Below are 18,217 nucleotides of genomic sequence, written 5' to 3' on the forward strand. Positions count from 1 at the left end.
TTTTAGTAGACTGAGAAAGGGTTAGAACTTCTGACAATGTATTTATTTTATTTGTTTTTTTGTTGCTGTATACCTCTTCTTTTTTTTTTTTTTTTTTTTTTTTTTTTAGAGTAGGGCAGGAAGTGTGAGAAAATCTATCACTGACATAAATAAAAACTGACCCATTTAGCTATTGGCCACAGTAAACAGGCTATTTTTCCACAAAGAAAATGAGATTAATGTGGTAAACAATTGAAAAAGTAGTGCAGGGCTCCACTTGATAACTAAAAATGGGCAAATATTGAAATTCGGAATTGTATATATTTTTTTCCCCTAAACAAAATCGATGCACAGACTGGAAACATGCAAATTTAAGTTTACTAGTGAAGTGCCGTTCCAACTAACTATAGGCTTAGCAGCGTTGTCTGCTGCCACCTGCTGGTACTTTTGTTTATTTTCTCTCTAATTTGGATTTATTTTTAATTTAGCCTCATGGACAGAGAAGTTGCACTTTTAGCAGAAATGGACAAAGTGAAAGCTGAAGCAAGTAAGTAATTATTAATTGCGCTTTTAGGACTTTAAAAGTGATTGATTGTGTGCTAAAATAATCTGTATGTTTTATCATTTACTGATTTGACACTTGTGTTCTTCCAACTATGGGCTTTAAAACGTGTTAATGTACATCAGGGTATTGAATTAAAATCCATGGAGATCTGGTCAGTAAAAATGTTTTCATCCAGCGCAGGTCTGAATTTCATGTTTCTGCTATCACATCACAGTACCCCCTCGGCAGCTTGCTGCTCAGATGTGGTGTGGGAAAACGGTCACATCTAGAAATCCTCACCTTTACATCGGTGCCCTCAGTCTCCCCTTCATATCATATTATGGGCCTCATGCGCAGTGATGTGTGCACATTATCTCACAGTTTAACCACTTTTAATACAGGGCATTTTCACCACCTTCCTCCCTAGGCCAAATTTCAGCTTTCAGCGCTGTAACGTTTTGAAGGACAATTGCGGTCATACCCAAATTAAATTTTTATCATTCCCCCCCCCCCCCACACAAATAAAGCTTTCTTTTGGTGGTAATTGATCACCCCTGCGGTTTTTATTTTTTGCGCTATAAACAAAAAAAATTTCCTCAGTTTAGGCCAATATGTAGTCTTCTACATTTTATTTTATTTTTTTTGGTAAAAAAAAATTGCAAGAAGTCTGTATTGATTGGTTTGCATAAAAGTTATAGCGCCTACAAAATAGGGGATAGATTTATGGCATTTATTATTTTTTTTCTTAACTAGTAATGGCGACGTTCTGTGATTTTTATCGTGACTGTGACATTGCGGAAGACATATCGGACACTTTTGACATTATTTTGGGACCATTGCCATTTATACAGTGATAAGTGCTATAAATATGCACTGATTTTCTGTATAAATGCCATTGGCAGAGGAGGAGTTAACACTAGGGAGTGATCAAGGGGTTAAATGTGTTACCATGGGAGTGATTCTAACTGGGGGGGGGGGGGGATATACTAGGGGAGGAGACCAATCTGTGTTCCCATATACTGGGAACACACGATCGGTCTCCTCCCCCGACAGGACGTGGATCTGTTTACACACACAGATCCACGTTCCTGCTCTGTCACGAGTGATCAAGTGTGCCCAGCGGACATCACTGGCACACGCATTGGCTCCTCGGTGATGCAGCATCACCCGCGGGCCCCCTATACTGCCGGGAAGCCGAGGAAGTCATATGACGCCTGCCCAGGATAGGAGATCCCAATGAGAATGGGCGGTATTGAAGTGGTTAATCTTGTATGAATACATATCGTTAATACATGGCATATGCATGCAGTGCATTAGAGCACAAAGATGCACATGGAGCCTTCTAGCTATCAGATTCTTTTATACCTGGGGCCCACAGTGTGAGAGTCACGTAGTCTGTTACAGTGTGTTTTAAAGCTGAAGTTTAATCTGCTTGTAGTTTGAATTCCCTGATGCATTCTTATATTCTTTGAAACCTCACAACACACTGCCTTGGTACTTTTTTCAAGAACCCTCAGCCCTAATGCAAGCAGAGGGCTAGTTTTTGTAAGGAGTTATGCAAATATGTAAATTCTTTGAGAGGTGGATGTCTATCTGGAGGATTGGGCATTTCTAGACAAACTACTTCATAAAATGTCCACATGTAATTTTAGGCATCCATGATTGAATGAACTTAAATTCAATGGATGGGGCTGGCCAGGGACAGTGTAGCAGTGTGGAGGAAAGATAAGAAATTGCTGGGCGTCCTTCAGCCAGGAAGTGAAGTTGGCTCTGTCTGACCTACTGCAGATTTTAGTGCACTCTGTGAAATGCTCATAGCGTGCAGTGAAATCGGAGTAAGCAGTTTCAGTTAAAAAGAGAAGTATGGGTTTGAGGTTTTTTCCATAATCCTACTTGCCTAGGTGGATGCAGCATCTGTCCACCCCACGCCTCTGCACTGAGAACCAAGTGATCAAACACCGTGGATGGCTCGGTTCCCACCGCTCCCTGAGCAGAGAGCTACTGACTGTCCATCAGCAGCTCTCCGCTCTGCTCCCTCCTTGGTCATTGGAATGCAGAGCTGTGGAGGGGCAGGGAGCAGCCATCTCAGCCTCTCAGTGGCTTGCTGAGAGGCTGAGACGGGTGTCAATCCAGGCACCTGGCGGATCCAGACTCCCATTGTCGGGATGACTTGATGCCTGGACTGATTTCTGTGATGTCAAAACGCTGAAAACAGGTCACAGGAGTGCAAAACGAATTGTGACCCATAGGAGAAGCCCACCCAAACTAGCTTTGGCTGGACTTCTCCTTTTTAGTGGAGGAGCCTGTAGAAGCATAAAAGACTGAAGGTAAGGTTGAAGTTCAGCTTTAAGACCCCTTTCACACTGGGACACTTTGCAGTCAATATAACTCTAAAAATAGCGCCCTGAAAGAGCAGCTGCTGTCTCTCCAATGTGAAAGCCCCAAGGGCTTTCACACTGGAGTGGTGCTTCGGCAGGACGCAAAAGTCTTGCTAGCAGCATCTTTGGAGCGGTGTATACACCACTCCTGCCCAGATCAATGGGGCAGCGCGGCTATACTGCCGGCATATTTTGCTGCTGCAGCGGCGCGTTGCGGTGGTTTTAACCCTTTCTCAGCAACAAAAACAAACAAATACTGTAGCTACTGCCTTTTAATATAAGGACACTTGCCTGTCCAAGAATCCAGCACCGTCCTCTCCCAAGCCCATTCTTCACTGGGCTTCAGGTCCCTAGTGCCAGCATCCTTAGAAAAACCAGCTGTGAAACCTCACGGCTTTACTCTGAGCAAGCCGTGCTGCACTTTGTGAATGGTCCCACAGGCTTCTGGGACCTGTGATGTATCCCAAAAGGCTTTTGGGAAAGAGGAAGGGAGGAGTGGGTACCTGTCAAAACCAGGTACCCGATCCTCAACCACACCCCCCCCCCCCAAAAAAAAGTTGGTGCAAAATGCTGAGCAGGAGGAGGAAAACAAGTAGAAGTTGCCCTTTTTGGGTGAAGTTCCGCTTTAATTAGCCATAATGTGCCTCATTTAGCATGATATATGAGATGAGAATAAGATTCAGATGATTGTGTAGTCTACAGTAGCCTGTTCTTTTCCCAGTGCCATATGGAAGATCCACGGTAAGATTCTGTTATATTTCTGTGGGTTGAAACAATTGCCTGATAGTGACAGCAAGGGCTAGTGCAGTGATGGCGAACCTTGGCATCCCAGATGTTTTGGAACTACACTTCCCATGATGCTCCGCTACACTGAAGAGTGCACAAGCATCATGGGAAATGTAGTTCCAAAACATCTGGGGTGCCAAGGTTCGCCATCACTGGGCTAGTGCTATAGAAAAGTCAATTGAAAACCCAACTTCAGCCAAACTTTATTTTTAAGGAAAGATTAGAACCACTGTCAGAAATCTCTCTAATGGGAACAGAAAGAAATACCTTGTAACATGAAGGTTTGATAAAACTTTTTACAATAAATTGCTGTCTACACCCTGTTAACCAGTATAAGGGTAACTACACTTTCGTGGTAAATTAAATAAATTTGCAAATAAAAAATAGCGTATACAATTGCGGCACAAGTCACATTGTAATTCAATGTCATTAAACATGACCTTACCTTTTTCAGTCTGCAGCTCTAACTTTCTGTAAAATGCAATATGGCTGCCTGGAGGCGTTCTGTACACCGTTGGTGTACAGAATGAACCCCCCCAATTCCATTTACTCCTTACCGATTTTCCCAGAAGTCTGCACTACATTACAAATCAGATTTTCATAAACACCTGCAACAGAAATGTATTTTTGGTGAGGTATTCTCAAAAGGAAATCACATCTAAAGGGATGCAGATCCTGCAACTTTCTTCATTACAGCCCTGCAGGTGCAGTAGCTGATTGATCATTATAAAACCACTTCCATATAGATTCACTCTGCACATGGACAAATCAACTGCTAGTTCTTCGGAATAACAAAAGGTCGGAATTTGCAACAAAGGTTTATTAAAATCCTTGCATTATACATAGATCACCCAAAGGGGAACATTTCTTTCCCAACAAAGTGGAATTATTCTTTAGTGAGCACATAAAAAAAAACCTGTGTGAATTTAAGGAATAACATTTAAGCAAAGCCTTAAATAACCTTCAGATGCTTGTCATTTTACATCCAGGCAGATTTGGCAGCTGTGCCATTGTTAATGTCTTCTGTATATCTCTTCACAGTGGAGATTCTGGACAGCCGACAGAAGAAGGCAGAGGAACTGAAGAAACTCACAGATGTGGCTGTGCGCATGTCTGAAGAGCAGCTAGCAGAGCTCCGTGCTGATATCAAGGTTGGCCTTCTCAATTTTGAATATGGTCACAGGCAAAATCAAAATTTCCAACAATTTTGATTTCTTCCATTGTTGGGAAGTTATGGCGGAACTGTGGATGTAACTGAGCTGCACACTAAAATAACACTAGTTTTCCAAGCTAAGTTGTAATCACAGTAACAACTGGAGTAGGTCTAATGAGTTTCAGATAGTTTGTGTTCTGTGCAGCTGCCTTTTCCCCTCCAGTTACTTTGGTGTTATAACAAAACGGTTGTTATGATAGTTATATTAATTCATAGGCCTTCCTCTTCCCTGTTTTGTTAACCACTTCAATACCAGGCACTTAAACACCTTCCTGCCCAGACCAATTTTGAGCTTTCAGCGCTGTTGCGCTTTGAATGACAATTGCGCGGTCATGCTACACGGTACCCAAATGAAATTTTTATCATTTTTTTCCCACAAATAGATTTGATCACCTCTACGGTTTTTATTTTTTGCGCTACAAATAAAAAAATACCAAATTAAAAAAAAAAATGTTTTTTTTATTTCACTTTCAAAACTTTGTAAATAAGTACGTTTTCTCCTTCACTGATGGGCACTGATGGGCACCAATGATGTGGCACCAATGAAGTGGCATGGATGAGGTGGCATTGATGGACACTGACAGGGGGCACTGATAGGGGGCACGGATAGGTGGCACAAATTGGCACTGGCACGGATGGGCGGCACTGATAGGCAGCATGTGTGGGCACTGATAGGCGGCATGGGTGGGCACTCATAGGCGGCATTGTATTGTTATACTGTACTAATGGATGCCAATCAGTGCCAAACAATAATGCATGCCAATCAGTGATGCCCATTGTGGGCACTGATTGGCATCCATTATGGGCACTGATTGGCATCCATTGTGGCACTGACTGGCATTCCTGGTGGTCTAGGGAGGATTACCTTTTGTTGGGCATCCCTGGTGGTCTGGTGGCATCCCTGGTGGTCCAGTGTGGGCATCCTCGGGGGGGCTGTGCTGATAATCGATCAGCACAGACCCCCCCCCCCCCGTCAGAGGAGCAGCCGATCGGCTCTCCTCTACTCGTGTCTGACAGACGTGAGTGAGGAAAAGCCGATCACAGGCTCTTCCTATTTACACTGTGATCAGCCGTGATTGGACACGGCTGATCACGTGGTAAAGAGTCTCCGTCGGAGACTCTTTACCGAGATCGTAGTTGCTGGGTGTCAGACTGACACCCCGCACCAACGATCGCCGCGATGCGCGCCCCCGGGGGTGCGCAGCGGCTCATAATCCTGATCACGTCATATGACGTCCGATCAGGATTATGCAACCACTTTGCCACCGTCAATTCCCTATAGGGCGGGCGGCAAGTGGTTAAAGCCATTTTCTTCAGACATTTCAACATGTAGATTTGATAACCACCTGTAAAGATTTTCTTCTTGATTAACCTGTGGCATCACTTTGTATCACTTGTCTTCTAGCATTTCGTCAGTGAGCGGAAGTATGATGAGGAAATGGGTCGTGCTGCACGCTTCACAGCTGATTCGGAACCACTGAAGAAGAGTTTAGAGTCTTTTGGACAAGGTTTGTGTTAGCTAATTATGTGTACTATGCCTTAAACTTCTTAATCAATAGTGAAGCCACCTATTTATTGCCTGTTTTCCCTATCTGGGAGAATATTACTATCTTTCTTGTGGGAGTGTTATGGCTGAAAAACAACCTCACTTATTCCCTTGGTGTTGAATGAAATAAGTGATTACCACCTTTTTTCTATGCCCGAATCAAATCAATCTTGCTGCAACTCCTATAATAAGGTTAATCACAAATAAATGTGCTAAAAAATTAAGATTACGTAAACAAAAATAAAGTAGCTGCTATAACTTCAAAGTAGTAATGTTACAAATGAAAATGCAAAATAATACCAATGGAGAGGAATGATTACTGAAAAAGATAAACCGATAAAGATAAAAGAAATAACAGTGTTACTTATCCTTATGTTCCATTGTGATCCTCCAATGAAATCCTTATGTTCCATCGTGCGCCCAAAGCGCTGTGAGCAGTGTCCTGATTTTATACTTTTATTCTGATTTCACCTCCGTCCAGGTAGAGACGCACCCTTTTGAGGTTTAAATATTTTAAGACCCTGCCATTACTACCATTGTCATCCAACAGAAAGCTCTACTGGATTAGAATCAAATCTTAAGATAATGATTACGATATCCAGCTGTGACTACATCCTTTCATGTCAATTCTGTCTGTCAGATCTGTCACGATCATCAGGGTGGCCTGTCAATAGACCTTTTCAGATGGCATTCCAGTGACTTCAAACAAATGGTAATTGCCATTTTATGGCTCCTTTTTCTGAGAATTCCCGTTATTGTCCAACAGTGTTCTTGGGAATGAAATTATGGAGCCATGTGCTAAAAGTTCCTTAGTAATATTGTGTAATAATGTCTGAGTTTAACTGTGCCTTGAAAAAGTATTCATACCCCTTGATATTTTCCAAATTTTGTCATGTTACAACCAAAAACATAAATGTATTTTATTGGGGATTTATATGATAGACCAACACAAAATAGAATAGCACATAATTGTGAAGTGGAAGAAAAATGGTAAATGGTTTTCCTTTTTTTTTCCTTTTTTTTTTTTTACAAATATCTGTAAAGTGTGGTGTACATTTGCATTTACTTGTCCCTGATAAAGAAATGCATGCCCACAACATAATGTCACCACCATGTTTCACGGTGGGAATGGTATGTTCGTGGTGATGTGCAGTGTTGGTTCTCTGCTGCACATAGTGTTTTGCTTTTAGGCCAGAGAGTTCAATTTTGGTCTCATCTGACCAGAGCACCTTCTTTCACATGTTTGCTGTGTCCCCTACATGGCTTCTCACAAACTGCAAATGGGACTTTTTATGGCTTTCTTCCCATTTTTCCATAAAGGTCAGCTTTGTGGTGTGCATGACTAATAGTTGTCCTGTGAACAGATTCTCCCTGCGGTGTGGATCTCTGCAGGTCCTCCAGCGTTATCATGGACCTCTTGGCTGCTTCTCTGATTAATATTCTCCTTGCTCGACCTGTCAGTTTAGGTGGACCGACGTGTCTGGGCAGGATTGCAGTTGTGACATACTCCTTTTTTTTTTTTTCCCCATTTTCAAATGATGGATTGAACAGTGCTCCTTGAGATGTTCAAAGCTTGGGATCTCTTTTTATAACCTAACCCTGCTTTAAACTTCTCCAACTTTATCCCTGATCTGTCTGGTGTGTTCCTTGGCCTTCATGATGGTGTTTTGTTCACTAAAGTTCTTTAACAAACCTCTGAGGGCTTTATAGAACAGCTATATTTTATACTGAAATTAAATTGCTCACAGGTGGACTATCTACTAATTGGGTGACTTCTGAAGGCAATTGGTTCCACTAGATTTTATTTAGTGGTATCGGAGTAAGGCTGGATTCACACCTGTGCATTTTTAGTGCTTTTTGCATTTTACAGATTTGCACTATAGTCCAGTTAAAATGGCAAAATGCAAAAAGCACTAAAAAAAGCATAGGTGCGAATCCAGCCTAAAAGGTGCTGAATACAAATGCACGCCACACTTTTTATATATTTGTAAAAAAAAAATTGTCTTGCGTCCACTTCACAATTGTGTGCAATTTTGTGTGGGTATATCACATAAAATCCCAATAAAATAATGTGCAAAATTTCAAATGGGGGTATGAATACTCTTTCAAGGCACTGAGTTTCCATTTTTTAGGTAGATCCTGTAATTTCCCTTTTCCACTCTAGTGATCAGTGAGATAAACCTATTAGCATTTTTTTCATTGTATCTTTTCATGATCTGGTCATTGGAGTCTGGAGGTTATTTTGTAAAATTGTAGAGAGAGTAGTGTGTTCTTTTCTTCAATATACTGTACATGGAATTGTTTTGTGTAGCTTTGAGATGATAATAGCCAATTCCATGCTTGGCTGATGATTTCCATTATTGGAATGTGTATTAAACAATGGCATCCAACCTAAAAGGGCCCAAGGGCCACAGTTGTATCCCTCCATGTCAACAATAAATATTCTTTGTTCATGGTCAGTGGTAGTAATTATAAAACCTCTCTTCATTCATGTGTGACAGTGGTAGTAATACAAACACCCCCCCCCCCCCCCCCCAACCTTATGAATGAACGTACTTCTGTATTCATTGGTGTCAGTGGTAGTAATAATACACCACCCTTTAGCAGTAAATATCCTGTTTAATTTCAGTGGTTACTTACCTGAAAGGCAGCAGTGCTTTCTCTCTTCCATCTGTCTGGCACTACACTCCAGGAGATCACTCCGCCCAATAGGTAGTGCCAACAGCATTTAACTGGTATGAAACCTATTGGCCATTAATTATGGCTACAAGAGTACATCTCTTCATTAGCACTGGTTTACTGGCAGGCTTTCCCCCCCAGTCCATGCTCTCCGATTTGCAGGTGTTCTATCATTCTGATCTGAAAATGATACGAAGCATCAGGCGCTTGGGCTCGGTAGGATTAAAGCATATGACTGTTATTTTCATTGGTACTTATATTATAAATCTAAAACTCCTCTAACGGGGCACACAGAAAGTCATTCACTGTCAGGGTATAATGCGACATACAGCATTCGAAACTAGCAACCAAAACCTATAGGCCTGCCCTGGCTTAACCCCTCCTTGTCCCATCATGGCTCAATTTTTGTGCAAATGTCCTGGGAAAATTTACATATTTTCTTGGGTTCTGATCTGTCTGCTGCTTCATTCCTCTGCTATCAGCATGAATAATTTCTGATACCAGAAGAAACATTGTGATGGGGGAAGCACCAGCTGATTGACAGTCTCAGCTCTGCTGTGTGAAGAGGGGTATGTCCCTTCCCTCCAATCAGCTCTCAGAGCTCTCTTTGATGTAACGTCAGCTCCCCACCCCCTGCTTTTTAGTGCTGAGATCCTGTGTAAATTCAGCACTTTGAAAGAATGTAGGTTTAAAGATGGCTGTAGATATACCGGTACAATTTATGTAGGAGGATTTGTTTTATCTCTGTGCATTATCTGAGGCTAGTCCCTTCACTGGGTATATAAGAATTTTTTCAATGACTTTAAGGTAAAAAAAAAAAAAGAACCCCACTACCTGTTCTGTCTCCTCCCCTCCACCCCCAAAAATCCAAAAACACTTACCTGGCTCCATGTCGCCACTTCAGCACTGCTCCGTTCACTTTCTGCTTTTACAGGAGAAGCTGAGGGCAGAGAAGCCATAAGCTTCTGCTGCTGTCAGTCATCTGCTCTGAGTTGGGAGTTGAGGTATGGCTTGCTGTGTACGGATGCAAACAGCCTTGTTTGGGAGTGCACACGTAACAAGTGACTCCTTAGCACCTGGCTTGCTACAGGAGACATCTGAAGGAGGGAGAAGCTGACCATGTTGGGGGACTGTCAAGAGGACGAAAGTGACCTTTCTGTGCACAGAGCAGGTAAGTATAATCCCCCTTTTTTTTTTTTCCTAATTTTAGCCATTAGTATCACTTTGGAACTGTGTGAAACCCAATGTATACCACACAATTGGCATCTACAGATAGTGTAATCACTAGAATTTTATACATCATCCATATAATAATAATGCTTATGAATCGTAAATTAACCTTTCCCTTTAATGGCATACTTCAACTTGGTTTTAATACATTGACTTTGAGTGAATTCTGTTTTTCTGGTTTTTCAGTTTCCCATCCGAAGAATAATTATTCTACTCGCTCCCGCTGTTGTTCCCTAACAAGTCCCAGTAACCCCTCTACTCCATCCACTACTGAAATCTCTTCTAATCCCAGCCTTACTTCATCCAATCGAAAGGCTACAGCCTCAGGAGACTTACCTGTGGCAACAAGTCATTCTGGCCCCAGACAGCCTCCAAGACAGGTAATTGCTTTATTCCCCTTTGGGAACATTTTGATAAAAAAATGCACATAAATTATATTGTATTTGTTTTATCATTGTGCTTTTAAAATGGTTACCTACTTTCCCTTTTATTTTTTCAAACCCTTAAGGGACCTCCAGCCAATAAAAGACCAGGGCAAGGTTATCGACCTCAGGGCCAACGACAAAACTACCAAACTAATAATCTGAGATACGACAACCGAAACCGGAACAACAACTGGTATCATTCCAATCCACGAAACCAGAGCTACTATCCTCAGGCACAGCGTCAGCCCAGTGACCGGACATCCACCTATTCTGGCACCAATGGCCCTGCTGCCACCTCAGAGCCCGTCCAAACAGGGGTTTTAGACCCTGAAAACAAGGCCCTACCACAACGTAAACCGAGAGGGAACCCATCATCTGCCTCCTGAGTTGGAAAGAACTTCATGCCTTTAGTCCGCACTTTCAATGTTCAACTCCATAACTTGACTTTAGAAAACTGTTAGATTTATTAACAAAGCGAAACGTTTACAGCCAGCTGTTCCGTGCCACTTTTCCTCTTTATCCTGTCTTATATATTTTTTTTTTTCAAAGCCTGTCATTTTCAGCCTCTTTCTTTTCAATATGTTAAATGGACTGTTGCATTAGACTTCAAGCAATTACTTCTAATTCAACAATGGGCTCTTCTAGGAGTTCCGTATTGTGTTTTGTATCCCTGTTTCTCTCACTCTATCTATCAGATGATGTTCGTCTGTGAGAATGGACAGTTGCTGGCTGAGACAGAACATGTCATTCTAGTGACATGCCAGCTGTTGCCACTGCTGTAATGACAACTTTGCAAAATTCAAGCTGATGGGCTCCCTGCAACTGCAGCTTCTTGAGTTGTTCAGTCTGTGCTTGTTTATACAGAGTAAATTAGCCTCATGAAAGCAGCAGTTCTGTGGCCAATTTTGGAGCTTTTCAACGTATTTCTCGTTTTTCCCTTTATCTCAAGTTACTCCCCAGAAAAACCCATTCCTCTGTCTTTAAAGTGCCTTGTTTTTGTAATGGGGTCAGCAGATTCTTCTCATTCCCACCCTTTCATACATTCCCTGAATACCGTCTTTTATTATTTTTGGGCTAAGCTAGGAAATCAACCATTTTTTAGGATGCTGAAGCTGTATTCGTTCCAACAGATTCTGAAAATGTGAAAACAGGTTAGCAGCAGAGTTTGAGGACATGGTCAGGCATGCCACTGTTTTCCATAATATTCGGCCAGTGCATCTTTTCTTTTTTTAGAAATCATTTTCTTCGATACCTAGAACCAACTTTTAGACTTTACTGCTCAGGATCAGTAACCTTTCAGAGTCCGTTTGGAGCCAATTTAGTCTAATTTCTTCCACCTTCCTTCCTTCCTTCCTTCCTTCCTTCCTTGGTCCTTTCACGCAACTTTTTTGTTTTGTTTTAATAAAATTGCACTGTCCTGTTGATGTGGCTGATTAATAGACAGCAGGCTGCAAGCTGTTTGTTCCCCTATGATTCTGTGAATTCATCATGACAGTGCCCTCTTCCTTATCGTTTCTCTTGTCCAAAGATGCACCTTTCATCAATATTCATGTGTCTTGTTTTTCTTTTGTTCATTGCAAAGTTAGGATTGGTTTAGTTTTAGTAATATGATAAATCACCTCTATTCTAAGGGCTATAGTGTTGATACTTCCATAGTACAACACATAACTATTATGTGATATTAAATGCATTACATGTATCCAGTACAGGTGTTATGCAACAAAACTGAGGGAGAGGCCTTCAGAACTTTGTACATCTTCTGGCTATTTTCCTTCTCTGGCCATTTGCCATTACTACAGCTGCATATAAGATTCCTTTCGTGAAACAAAGGAAAACATTTTTTCCCTATGAAGGCAACTCTGTGGCTCCAACATGTACTTCATAGTAGCTCCAGGGATAGCCAGGGATATCAACATAGTTTAGTTGTAAGAAAGGAACATTTTAATGAACTAAAATGGTAGCTTTTTCAGAATAAACAATGTTGAGGTGTTGCATGGATTAGTCATTTGACTTGCAATCTGGAGTCAATCAAATGGTATAAAAATGGGCCACATGTGTTTATTCCATACTGTCATTAGCGGTGGCATTCTGCCTCGTTATTTGATTCATTTTTGGCATGCATTGATCTTGATGTGACCACACTTTGGTCATTTGCATGTGATGTCGGTGATTTCCTCCATTGGTAGGCTGAGGGTTTCAGAGATTCAGAAGTGGTAAAACTCTGTGTTGGAGAACAGATTATAAGTATCTCAAACACATCTTGCCACTCTTATTTTTATTTTTATTTTTTTTTGTTTTAAATGACATTCACAGTGCTATTAAACATCCCTTTACCCAGAGCCTTCATCAAGACATGCATATTTTTTCCTGACCATGTGTGTCTGTTATACTGTGCATGCACTACACAAGTATTGCAGTCAATTTTCTTGTAAGATAAAATATGCCTTAGTGAAGCCTCTATAAAAACACAACTGACTGCATTACTAGGTTTGTAAACTGTTGCTCTAAAATATATACTATTTTGTTCTCGTTATTTTACAATGTTTCTTTGTCTTCTGTCCTTCTAGGTTTATACTTTATCAGGTAGCATCAGGTGGTTTGTTGCTGCTTTATCATGCAGTTTGTGGTTTAGTCACAAGACTATAGGTGAAGTTGCTGTGTGCATTCCATACAATTCCTGTGTGCACCACAATAGGCATTATAGAGAAAAATAAAGCAAAATTACACAGGGGGGGCGGCCAGGAGCTCCAGTGTAGTATTATAGCAGAAAGAGAAAAAAAAACGTTTTTTTTTTTAAATTGTTGCTTTTTCTGTTTATAGCGCAAAAAATATGAAAACCGCAGAGGTGATCAAATACCACCACAAGGAAGCTCTATTTGTTGGGGAAAAAAAGGATGTAAATTTTGTTTGGGTACAGCATATATGAATATGATCATTGGACAGTTTCTGAAAACAGACAACGTTCTCTCAATCCCTAAAATGAATTAAAATAATAAAGAAGGAAAGAGACAAAGTTCTTTCCCTATTGATGGGATTTTTTGTGGAGACAATATGTCTGTTGCAGAGGCGAGCACCCAAAACAGTAATTTGTTAAAAAGGTATACATTTATTTAGTAATATCCAAGCTAAAACAAGAAACAACCAAAATACAAAATTTGGACCATCAATTGCAGTTATGAGATCCGATCAGGTACGTAGATGTGCAGAAGTAGCCAACATGTTTGGCAAAGAGCTTCATCAGGGCACTGTATACATCTGATTTCCTCTGTATTTTATAAGACATAAACATGTCTCATTAATACATCATGTAACATACAATTTATAAGACAGATTTATATTTTTGTTATTATAAATCTGTCTTATAAATTGTATGTTACATGATGTATTAATTACATGTTTATGTCTTATAAAATACAGATGAAATCATAGATGTATACAGTGCCCTGATGAAGCGCCTTGCGAAACATGTTGGCTACTTCTGCACATCTACGTACCTGATCTGATTTCATATAACTGCAATTGATGGTCCAAATTTTGTATTTTGGCTACTTCTTGTTTTTGCTATTTTAGCTTTGATATTACTAAATAAATTTTATACCTTTTTAACAAATTACTGTTTTGGGTGCTCACCTCTGCAACAGACATATTGTCTCCACAAAAAAAAATCCCATCAATAGGGAAAGAACTTTGTCTCTTTCCTTCTTTATTGTTTAAGTACAGCATCGCATAACTGCGCAATTCGCAAGTCGATTAAAGCGGCACAGTGCCAAAAAATGCTCTGGTGGTCGTTAAGCGGGTAAAACCTTCCGGGGCTGAAGTGGTTAATAAGAAGCAATAATACACAATTTTGATTGTAAAACATTATAAAACCTTTCTGTAATGTCTATGGCAAATGTTAAAGCCATTATAAGATACATAGTTCATATGACTTCATTTTGAATTCTAAACTGTCCATATTACATTAGGTTTATTTATTTTTGCTAGAATAACAGTGCTATGCCTTAGAATTTGTAAATTATAAACCAGATTAAAGAGTTCCTTTTGTTTATAGATCACTCTATAACCTGAACATACAATTCTGAGAAACCACAGGCAGAGGTGTTTAATGATGCACAGTAACCAATGTGCTATTAGTCTTCATTAGTTCAACATGTTGTTTTTTTGCTGCACTGTACTACCCTTTACAATCATTACATTATACTGACCGACCGATATGTTAAATAACGTTTAGACAAAAATAACTGCATGTTACTTGATTGTTGAATACATTATGAGGTTCCGCCTCCAAAACCGGGCATACACATGTCTAAGGGCTGAATGGAAAATCTCTAATGATCCCTTCATCTATGCTAAACAAAGCAGATGGGTGATTCTCCCACACAGCTGTAGTAAAGTCAAGGACTTCTAAACACCAACATCTTATTGCTTCCTACAAATCCCTAGATGCAGTGCTTGTATTCCTTTTCAATTTTTCAGACCAAGTACCATTAAAAATAAATAAAAATCTGATACACTAGTACTAAAATAAACTTAAAGCACCGCTATTATCTTCCTTTTGTAAATGTCTAATATCCCCACCCCCTGTGTGATGAAGTCAAAGAAAGGAGGAAGACCTATTTGAAGTCCACCTTGAGTGGCATACAAGAAGTGATGGTAGGAACAGGAAGTGTGCTATTTGCCGGTTTACCAGATGAAAATAAAGGAAAAGGGCATTTGATGTAAAAACTAATGCAGCCACTTCATCTAAAGACTGCAGTTTTTGGGTGTATAAGCTCGTGTTGTGTATGTGGCCTACAAATTATTATAGCCATTCTTTATATTTTACCAATGTTTTATGTTTTAGTTATTATTCTTAAGAAGACTATAAAATGTATTAAATTTAAATCTGTTAGGGAAAAAAAAAAAAAACACACTTCAGTTATTTTGAACAGCGGACCCAGTAAGCGTTGTAAAAATCAAACCTTAAGGTTTTTGTTTTTTATTGGAGTAGTCCTACAGCCAAAATTTCACACTTTGGTATGGTAAGAGCAGGTACATCTTGAATTTTTATGGGAACTTTAGTGGCATTCTGAAACTGTAAAAGTATGAGTGGGGAAATAATGATGCCTTCTGTTTGGCAGTATTTTTTTTTTTGCGTTCATTAAGGGACATATCATTTCAATGACTTTGGTTATACTGCTGCAGGTGAAATGAGGATATATACCCAGTTTGGTTCCATTGCCTACCTACAGTGACCTTCAACCATTTAAACCCCCAACAACCACTACAGACATACTCGGGACACAGCCTTGTACCCAGAGCTACTCAGCCATCTGCTCCGCAGCTCATCATGTCAGACTATACATGCATAGGAGAGCAGTCCAGCTGCCCCAGGTGCCTCCAATCTCGATCCACCGCAGCACACCTTCAAAGGGCCTGACACAGACCATCTAGAATTTTGTCCTCTGCTTGAGTCTATACCATTCTCTGTGTTTTCGTTAGGTTTCTAAGTTTTATCATGCTTCGTCTTGGGAGTTTTGGCATCAGGCTACTCGTTTCTAGATTTGCAAAGCTGCCACCTGGTCTTTTTTTTTTTTTTCACGTATTCTCCACATTATACCAGTTGGATGTTCAAGCTGCTTCTTGAGCTGACCTCTTGGGGCTTAAGGTCCAGCTTCTGGTGTGTGTGTGTTTTATTTTTTATTTTTTTGGGCTTGTTAGTGTTTTGTTGCTGTTGCCCACCCCCCAGTTGGGTAGATTTAGGTGTTCCAACAGTCATTCCTATGTGCCTTTAATGACTGGTAATCAAAATGGGGCTTTTAATGATCTGAAAGAGAATGGGGTATCTGGCGCTACCTAATATTGAAAAGATAATAATAAAGGGATAAACCCTAGTGTTTCCAACAGTCCCAGTGTTGCATCTGATTGATGAATTTGACCTTTCTATGCCAGGTATAAATATTTAGGCTAACGTATCCCTACTCTGTAAGGGTATTCACTTATGTCAAAGAAACAAGGTTGTAGATATCTACAAAAAGTGCATAGTGCAAAAATCAGTGAAAAATAGTAATATAATACTCTATGCGATTTATGCTTGAAATCGCATAAGTACTGTTGCGTATTAAATTTCCCAACAACTAGTAAGCTTCATACATTAAACTCATCAAGTTATAAAGTGCAAATATGTGACAGGTAGATCAAAGTATAATATAACTATGAAATCTGTAAACATATTCTCCAAAATACATGTATGTAGTAGTGCAAAAAACGCAAGATAAAGAGAGAAACAAACCAACCCTATATGGGTATATGTACATGGGATATATAAAAGTTACTAAATACCATAGACAGGAGGAAGTATCTCACAGGGTATGTATACATCTCAGAACATGTGTATGTAAAAAATAGAAATGGAACTCAAAATATAAAAAAATAAAAATAAATATAAAACTCAAAACAATACAGCCAAGTCAGCCATCAAAAAATAAAAAAAACAAGAAAAGGTAAAAGAGAAAAAACAAGAAAAAGTCTTTAATGTCCACAGTTGAAAAAAATCCTCTATTGTGCAAATTCAGCAAGAAAAAAGTCCAGCAAGAATAAAGTATTCATAAGGTGACTTTAGTGCTTGTATATCCTTCAAGTGACTTCTGTGCTCCCCCACAAAGTTCCCCCCTTACCAGAAGAATACACCCCTACAGGGGTGCTGTGCCTTTAAAACAGCCTTATGCAGTTCCAACTCTCTGGCCCATATACATTGTAGTCCTTCGTATCCAGAAAGATTCCGTTTATACCTTAAATGTGCAGCAAGAAATGGGCAGCTGGGAACACCCAACTTTAGGATACAAGACGACAGTTTCTCCTGAAGTCTCCAAGATCACAGTTATAGAATATCTGGGATTGCCAACAGCGCCATCTAGCACGAGGCAAGCCGTTTCTATGGATGGGTAGTGCAAACGGGCCGCGAGAAGGACCATGTGGTTATTTGAAGGAAGGACCCAGCACGAGGCTCAGTCATCACAGCTTCAACAGCATCTCCGTGGGGGGCTAAGGTCTCTAAAAAGACAGATTTGGCCTTTGATGATATGGGTTCTCTCAGGGATTCCATGGATAAGAGGGGAGATGTGCTGCTTAAGAGGGCCTGGGATGCCTCTTCCATTGGGCTTAAACCAACCTTAGCAGCTACCTGTGTGGCCAGAAACCTAGAGTGTTGGCTTATAGTTACAATCTCATATTTCAGCGGGCACTTCCAGGCAACAGCTGTTGAAGTCCTTTCCGCTACTGTTCAAGGCAGTGGGGTTTTTGGCCGATGACTCCGCAGAATCGGTCAAATTGGCTGCTAGATCTGCCGCATTAGTGAACGCTGCCAGAAGGGCCGTTTGGCTTAAAACTTGGACAGGCGACGCAGCTTCGAAATTGAAGCTGTGTGGATTACCTTTTTCAGGGGACCACTTGTTCGGG

General features: G+C 40.4%; 1 protein-coding gene across 5 annotated transcripts in view; it reads left to right on the forward strand.

The window, feature by feature from the left end:
* SPATS2 (spermatogenesis associated serine rich 2) overlaps positions 1-13,313 on the forward strand; it is a 161,552-nt gene extending 148,239 nt beyond the window's left edge. For all 5 annotated transcript variants that reach the window (XM_077483352.1, XM_077483350.1, XM_077483351.1 and 2 more), the window contains 5 exons: positions 468-526; positions 4,729-4,838; positions 6,306-6,408; positions 10,542-10,735; positions 10,864-13,313. In XM_077483352.1, coding sequence (XP_077339478.1) covers positions 468-526; positions 4,729-4,838; positions 6,306-6,408; positions 10,542-10,735; positions 10,864-11,166 — 769 coding nt within the window. In that variant the 3' untranslated portion in view covers positions 11,167-13,313. The remainder of the gene's footprint in view (positions 1-467; positions 527-4,728; positions 4,839-6,305; positions 6,409-10,541; positions 10,736-10,863) is intronic.
* The last annotated feature ends 4,904 nt before the right edge of the window (positions 13,314-18,217 follow it).

The sequence above is a fragment of the Lithobates pipiens genome, unplaced genomic scaffold, assembly GCF_037356315.1.
Source record: "Lithobates pipiens isolate NorthernLeopardFrog02 unplaced genomic scaffold, aLitPip1_a1.2 Scaffold_16, whole genome shotgun sequence".
Lineage (NCBI taxonomy): Eukaryota > Metazoa > Chordata > Amphibia > Anura > Ranidae > Lithobates > Lithobates pipiens.